General features: G+C 35.4%; 2 protein-coding genes across 2 annotated transcripts; both read left to right on the forward strand.

Annotated features, from left to right (window-relative positions):
- The first annotated feature begins 1,763 nt into the window (after positions 1–1,763).
- Positions 1,764–3,830, forward strand: cklf (chemokine like factor). Its single transcript, XM_079440959.1, has 4 exons — positions 1,764–2,448; positions 2,703–2,858; positions 2,991–3,086; positions 3,249–3,830. The coding sequence occupies exons 1-4, from the start codon at positions 2,389–2,391 to the stop codon at positions 3,360–3,362; spliced, it is 426 nt and encodes a 141-aa protein (XP_079297085.1). The 5' UTR covers positions 1,764–2,388; the 3' UTR covers positions 3,363–3,830.
- Positions 3,831–4,096: 266 nt separating this feature from the next.
- cmtm3 (CKLF-like MARVEL transmembrane domain containing 3) lies at positions 4,097–7,868 on the forward strand. Its single transcript, XM_079440947.1, has 5 exons — positions 4,097–4,443; positions 5,048–5,203; positions 5,324–5,419; positions 5,533–5,647; positions 6,523–7,868. Exons 1-5 carry the CDS (start codon positions 4,327–4,329, stop codon positions 6,549–6,551), a joined length of 513 nt encoding a protein of 170 aa, XP_079297073.1. The 5' UTR covers positions 4,097–4,326; the 3' UTR covers positions 6,552–7,868.
- The last annotated feature ends 608 nt before the right edge of the window (positions 7,869–8,476 follow it).

Raw genomic sequence — 8,476 nt, forward strand, 5'->3', positions numbered from 1 at the left:
GTTATTTTAAAGCTTATTTATTTTATTTATTATAAAAAAAAGCCTAGCTTGTTGTGCAGTATTTTAGTTTAGTTTTTTAAGGCTCTGTGGCTTTAGTATATTTAAATTTTCTTGTATTTTTTATTTAAATAGTTTAAATTAATTTTGGAATAGTTATCCTCTTTGCTATAGATTTTTCTGGCACAAAATAAACAATAAAAAACTATTCAGGAGTGTGTACAGAGTGTTAATGTCTAAAGTGTCATATGCGACAAAAGTATAGTAACACTATAGTCCAATATAAAGGGTTAACTCAAAAGACATAAATACAACAAGGTATTGCATTTTATGAAGATTAGACTAGAAAAATAAAGCATAACCAACTCGTTATTATCTTTATTACCACATGGTGTTATGGAAAAGAACCATGTGACAGAAATTAAAAGCAATAATTTGAGACTAGAAAAGCATCACATAACTGTAAGAGTAAATAATAATAATGACTATGCACCCGTTTGTAAGGAAGGTTGTAAATTAACTAATTTCTCTGTCCAAAACTGTCACGTCACATGACAAAAGAACGAACGACTCAAACCCGAGACTCAAGAGGTGAACTAATCAATTCTCTTTCCGGCTCAGGCTGCATTGGTTAAGCGTATGGGGCTGTCACGTGACAAAAGAACGACTCAAACCCGAGACTCGGGAGGTGAACTAATTCCAGTACAGGACCCATAGAATGTTGAGCAATGCGCATGCGCTACTGAACGAATCACTCCCCGAGACGACTCGTTCTTCCCGAGTCACATTAAAGATTCGTTCAAAATGAACTAATCCTTCAAGAACGACCCATCATAGCCAAAACTGTGAGCGCAGAGAAAAGAAAGACGGCGCTGTACATATCAGATTATTTCAGGAACTTTTTGCCCTACATACACAAGTCATTTAGACATTTGCCAGTCAGTTTTTTTTTACACATACAGATTGGTTTTACGCAGTCAATCCGTTTTGCAGTTCTTTAAACTGTTGTTTTCGCTTGCAAATCACTGTTCACAGGCTTGCAGTGCTTTTGACCGTATTTTGGCGAAAAAACCGTGCCAAAAGTCATAAGAATGCAGATCATATTTATTTTGCGCTAGCATGAAGCTGCAGTTTCACAATACATGAATGACACCTACAAGTAACAGTAAAATGCTGCAAATATTTTTTTCTTGCGCTTGAAACGCAATTTACATACGTCAATTTACCTTCATAAAAATTTTTAAAAATACGAACGGAACGAAACACATTACAAATAAAATCAGTAAGAATGAGAGCTGTGAAACTTGCGCAGGACTTACGGTAATTCACAGATGCTGCTCCGCGAAAATCCGACATGCTTTCCCAGTGAAGGCGTTTGTCGGACAAGTATATTTGTTGACAGATTTACGTGAATACAGAGGTAAGACAACACGACAAAACTCTTTTAAGAAGTTAACAACCATCTCGCGTGTTTCATCGACGTCTAGCTACATATACAAATATATGTGTGATGAACAGTTACGTGCCACACTAATGACCGACCAAAACATGTCAAAATAAAAGCCACAATTTTTAACTCGTTTCTAAAATATTCGTAAGATGTACAATGATGTTATTACTTCGAGATAAGCCTGCATTATTATTATTATTACCGGTATTATTATTATTACGCAGAAATGTATAGGGGAATATTGTCTGGTCCATTATAGTGTGTGCAATTTCTATCGTTTTTAAAGTAAATATATTGCAACAACAATTAAGGGAGTATGGCACTGACACATGCCTACTACAAGCAGTTAGTTGACCTTTTCAGGAAGCTGTTTGTTTGTATCTTGTTCCTCGTCGAAACATGATGCTATCTCAGACCTCCAAATTACAAAACTAATTTGAAAGACCAAATAAATAATGACGCGACAAAACCAAGAGGTGCATTTGCTTCATACCGTTTGTTTGGCACAAAAGAAGACTAAATCGTCTGTAAAATAATATGTGATCGATTAATGACCATTTCACGAAGCATATAGATCTCAGTGGCCAGAATCACAATGCTGGACAGATAGACCAGATAATGTACATTGCTTTGCTAAAGAGAGTATTTTATTAGCTACCAATTTATATTTTGCAGTCACTTTACAAAATGATCAATGCAATGCAGAAATATTATACTTAAGAGTTTTTAACAAGTCCATATAACATGAAGAACGAATCAGATTACACTGAGTTCAACTGCCAAAAAAAAAAAAAAAAAAAATGCATTTAGTAATTTCCTGAAACTAAAAGGAAACACTCATTCAGGAAGTAATGTGACAAGATCCACAAGCTGTGTAATGAGAACAACTCATCGACATAAAAAAACATCATATTTTATACAAAGATTATATTAATGCCACAATGGAAGTTGATCTGGCTTTATTGAAGTCCACAAAAGGTCTACTGAAAATATCAGAAATGGTGAGACTTTTGTACAAATTTAACATGATAGTATTGTTATTTTTTATACTTTTTGGGAAGGACAAATGCTCAATCAATGGCAATCATTTATTTAAATAGCAATGGCATGGGGTTGATATTTTGAAGAAAACATTTTTAAAAAGGCAAACAATGTAGGCCTGTTAACTAAAATAACCTTATACAGTTCAGTCAAGAAACATCTGGTCATCTTACTGAAATTCCTTTAAAAAAATCATCTTTATTTTTATTTTCAGGTATGTGTTTTTGTGGCTTTTGTATGTTATGCAGTGGCATCTAGGCCGGCCTACATTGCAGCAACATGCATGGAGTTTTTCATCACACTTGGTTTTCTTCTGCTCTACCTACTGAAACTCAACAAGATGTTGACTTTCTTCTTCTGGCCCCTTATTGTAAGAGCATAAATCTAATGTGCTTGATTGAATCAATGCACTATTGCATAGATAACTCTGTATAACACCACCAATTCCTGCAACTGCAGCTTTGCAAACACAACTGTTGATAATTCCCTTTTGCTCTCACAGGATGTGTTTAGCTCATTCTCTGCAGCTGCATTGATGTGTATTCTTAGCCTGGTTGCAGTTTCCACATACACAGTGAAGGGCACTCTGAGCGGAGGGGTGAGAATCTATACATCCTTCCTGCAACTCTCTCTTTCTCTTTTCAAGCACGATGCAGGCCTTAGATCTTTCATACTTTTTCAAACACATTGTGAATACTCATTGTAAATGACCCAAACATTATGACACAACGTTTCTCACTACGAGTCTTTTGGTTGACAGATTGTGGGCTTTGTGGCTGCAGCCTTGTGGTCCTTGGATGGCTATATCCTTGTCAAAAAAATCACATTCAACAGACCAAGAACCACCACAGAGGCCCAAACAGGGGAAACCTAAAGCTCTGCAGGACCAGCTCTCTCATTTTACTAACAGACCTTTGTTTTAATAACAAAACAAGATTATAAAATACTTAGCTATAATAATGCATTTGATTTTTAATGAAAGGATTTGCCACTCTGTCCTGTGAGAGATGTGTCACCCATATTATGCAGATTTCTCCAGATTTCGGAAATGAAGATAGGCTATTGCTCATATGGATACATGTAGAGTGCAAAAAGATGAAACCTATCCACAAATCATCACCACTCAAAATAAATTCCTTGTCTCAACATTAACAGTGACTGATTTTATTTTCTTATTTCACAAAGTAAAATAGCACTTTGTCTGAAAGATTGTTGTTATCCAGAATTATTATGCTAATTTGGGGTGATTTGACCCCAGGATAAACAATGTATTTAAACATATGTTCAAACACAATAGGCTGTGCTGCATTAAAAAAAAAAATAAATACATTGAGTGCATACACGTTATGGCATTCATGACTTTTCCCTGACCTTAAATATATATATATATATATATATATATATATATATATATATATATATTATTATTTTATTTATTTTTTTCTATTTTTCATGGTAGACTTTAAAAAACATTCTGAAAACTTTATTATCTGTTATTATGAACAACAATGGTTACGAAGTGTCACAAACCTTAATTTAGTGATTTTAGCGAAGATCTGCCGAGTCGTGCAGATGGAAGTTATGTGCAGTTGTTGCACGAATATATTTACAGCTGCCACTCCTTCCTGTGAGAGATGTATCGGCCACATTCTCTGTTCACTTATTAACGGTCTCCAGATTTCGGGAATGCAGATGTTGCTCTTTTGTGTGCTTCGTTTCCGCACTGTCATTATTTCCGTTTCCACTCCATGGAAAGTTATGCCGATTTGAGAAGAGTAGCTGTTTCACAGAGGAGATAAGGGCATCGCAGTGAACTTTATTCGAGAACAAAAGAGATCATGGGGGACATCGAGGCTCCGGAGGATAACCGATCACGACAGACCATAGTCCGTGCTCTTCTCCCGAGTAAAGAATTCATCACCTCCCGAAAAGGACTACTGTTGCTCGGTGAAGTGGTATGCTTTTCGACTTTTGCCATGTTGAGTCTATCAATAATAGTATACAAGTCACTTTTTTATGTTATATCCGCTAAATGTTATTGTGGCAAGTTTTTTTCTTTTCTTTTGGCATCTGGATGCAGCTCGGCTACTTCGCACAGATTCGACTGATTTTAGTTTCTTTTTCTTATCGATCTGTTTTTCACTGGTTATTCTTTTATGACATTTATGTTCTGAAAAGTTTTGCTTTTTGTTAAATAAATGAGTAAATGAGCTGTTTTCTGCAGCTATATAGGTCAAACTTTCCTCATTCATCTGAAGGGGGAGGTTTTATCAAGACTAGTGGCTTTCTTAAGCCTCTCATATTTTACACACACACACACACACAGAGAGAGAGAGAGAAAGAGAGAGAGAATGAATAATTACAGTTTAGACAAATAAATGGCCAGTTATATCTTATCTGTCAATTCAAGTTTCCCAAAAAGTTAAAGCATCAAACTTAATGTTGGCATGCAATGCAAATAGCTCTTTAAAAGGTCTGGTGCAAGCTGCCACTAATTTTCAGCAATGAACAAAATAATGAAGAACAATAATTAACGAAGAATGTATCCTGTCCCCTCAGGTGATGTCGTTCATCAGTTTTGTGTGCTTTGCAGCTTCAACAGCAGCTGCCTTCGTCACAGCTCCCTTAATAGAGTTCTTGGCTGCCCTCTTCGTGCTGTTTGCTTATTCTACAAAGTTCAATGAGAGATTTAAGGGCTTTCACTGGCCCCTCGTGGTAAGTTTTCTGACCTACAAAATTGCTGTGCTGGAACTTCATAGAGCATCAGATAATAACATTTGTCCATTAACAGTTCTGTCCTTTTTTCCAAATCACCATGCCTGTTGTTTCATCAAGGACTTCCTGCGCTGTGTCAGCGCTTCCATCATCTTTTTCATCATCTCTATAATGGCTGTGTCAAAATATGTGGATGGAGCCTCAAAGGCCGCTGGGGTAGGCTCCCATCAGTTCAGTTAAATTCTCTTGTATCAGCACTATCAGTGACAGTGCTGTTTATTTTTATTGGTTTCATGTGTCCCTGTTTTTCTTTCTCTTTCACTTGTTAGGTCTTTGGCTTCATTACCACAATATTCTTCGCGCTGGACTTTTATTTCATCTTTAATGAACTGGCCAACTTCCTCAAGGGAGGTGATTCCAGTGAAGAACCACCAAACACACAAGGTATCAATACTGGCGTCTTATTTACACTATTTACACTTATTTGCACTACCATTCAAAAGTAAGATTTTTTTTTTAAAGAAATTAATACTTTTATTCAATAAGGATGAATTAAATTGACAGTAAATGTGATAGAAATCTCTTTGTAAAAATATAAATGTCTTTACTTGTCTATTTCAAATAAATGCTGTTCTTTTGAACGTTCTATTCATCAAAGAATCCTGAAAACAGTTATATCACAGTTTCCACAAAAATATTAAGCATCATCTGTTTTAACATTGGTAATAAAACAAAAAGCTTGAAAGAATGGTTTCTGACACCTAAGACTGGAGGAAACTGACTGCTGAAAATTAAGCTTTGCCAGCAATACATATTTTATAGTATTGCAAACAGTATTTTAAATTGTTATATTTTACAATTCCAAACTTCCGAACATTAATGCAACTCCCGAGATGTGAAAATAGTCTTTTTTTCTCTCTCTGCTGGAGTTTCATTCACAGGATATATGCATGAAGCTTTCCAAATCAGACTAAAGCATAAAAGCTATTAGGAAGTGAAAGGTGAAGTGGTTTCTTAGGAAGTGTGGTTTCATAACTTCATAGTTTTCCACAGTGTAGCTTTCATTCTACTTACTGTGAGTGACCAGGCAGAACACCCGGAGTATCATCAAAGTCCATTTGATAGTTTTTGGTATCATTTAAATGTATGAATTAACTCTCACTATAAACAAACTGTTCTAGCAACTGTTATGCAGAGTCACATGCATTAAACTTCTATGGCAGATTATTTTCACTGGGAATTCCCCATCTCATTTTTCCATTTCCTGTTGTTATTCTGAGACGCTTTCTTCCAGAATAACACATTCTTCTTCCTCACAGATGATGACTCAGACTCCGACTCTGACTAAAGCTGTGATTGTATCCAAAAACCTGGTGTGTTACCACTACGGTGCCTGATAACCAATACAGACTTTGGTATAACCATATATTGTTTGTTTGAAATTTTGGGTATGCATTTTTGTCAGTAGAATTAAGCAGTCTATTTCAAATGTCACATCACAGAATAGAAGCTATAGAGTTTTCAGTAATCTTTGTATATACATGCGTCTATGCAATCTAAGCCTCTCTCATTTGTATTTGCCAAAGCTGTGAATTATTCCAGTGACGTAGCTTCACATCAGTCAAGCTTGATGACTGTTTTTGGAAGAAAGGGCAGTATTGTACCATTTATGATGATGTTTATGTACTGCCTCTTACAGCTTAGGTGTACTTATAGTGTGATTGTGTGTGTGTGGTACTTATAGTGTGATTGTGTGTGTATGTGTGGTACTTATAGTGTGATTGTGTGTGTGTGGTCACTTTCAGTTCAGAATTTACAGTATGTATGAGTGTTTTTTCTGTTTCTGTATTTGGGAGCTGTGTGTGTATGTTTACTAATTAGAACTGTTCTGAGATAATATTTTCTCAAAATATGTTCTCTTAAATTGTCTTTAAAAAAAATATGCATGACTTGGTGATGAAGCCCTGTATTGGGAATAATAATAACAATATGTTTTAATGTTTAATGTTTTGTAGCAACAAAATAAGTTTACATCATGTATGAAATTAGCAGGTGGTTGGCTGGCCACAGTCACCTGTCTTATTTACACAGGTCTACACATTGGGTTAGTCTTTTAATGATGAAGTAAAACCAATGTCTTGCCAAAGTACTGCAAAAAAGGCAGGGTTTGTCTTATAATGCTCACCTAGAGATGTACTATTCTTATCCACTCTGCTATTGAACCTGTATTATAAGCGTGAGCTTCAGAAGTGCATACAGGAGAATCTCCTGGTTTACTATAGTATTCTCAGGCATGCTGCATGTAACCACGTGTAAACCACTTTCTAGTGTTTCTATGATGAGTGGATATGCTTTAAGGACTTTTTTGGAAACATGCACTGTCAGATTGCCACATCAATAAATACTTTTGGTGCAATTTTGTTAGTATTGTTTATTTTGGAGCCCGGTCTCGTGAAAATGCGTACAAATAGTATGCCAAATAAAAACAAAAACTTGTGATATTGATACCCAAAAATGGACTTTTTGCCACACTTCAGTCACTTTTCAAAACTCGTCACAGTTCTCCTTGTCAACTTTCAGCTTGACACAGCAGTTAATGTTGCATCCAAAATGTGCTGAAATGAGCAATACATGTTTTTAAATAAACTCATCCAAGTATCATTATACATTTTTCGTTTGTAACATTTCTTTACAAAACAAGGATGACAGATCTCTACTGTTTAGAAGTCACTGCAATATATGTTACATTGTCCGATTATTCCTAATAATAGTTGCAATTGAAAATGAAAAAGACCTGTGTATGTGCTCAGCTACAACTAATTGTGTTGACAGTATTTTTTTTTTTTTTTTTTAGATTTTGAATATATTTCAATATGGTATAAATGTAGCAAATTTCTGTCTTATTCAGTAATTATGATTTTAAACTTAAATGTAACACAAAAGAGACGTAAACATGCAAATGGGCCTGTAGGTACATAGAATGTTGTTTCTGAGTGAGAGAGGAATTCAAGTAAATGCACTCTCAGAAATAAAGATACAAAAGCTGTCACTGTAGTGGTACCTTTTCAAAAGGTACACTTTTGTACCTATTAGGTTCAAATATGTACACTTTAAGTACTAATGTGTACCTTTTAAGGTACCAAAATGGACATTTTAGGTACAAACATGTACCTTTTGAAAAGGTACCTCCCCAGTGACAGCTTTTGTACCTTGATTTCTGAGTGTGGAAATATGTAGCCATTGAATGTATTTTGTGCCAAAGCAGTGGAAAAT

This window comes from Barbus barbus (assembly GCF_936440315.1).
Source record: "Barbus barbus genome assembly, chromosome: 2".
NCBI lineage: Eukaryota > Metazoa > Chordata > Actinopteri > Cypriniformes > Cyprinidae > Barbus > Barbus barbus.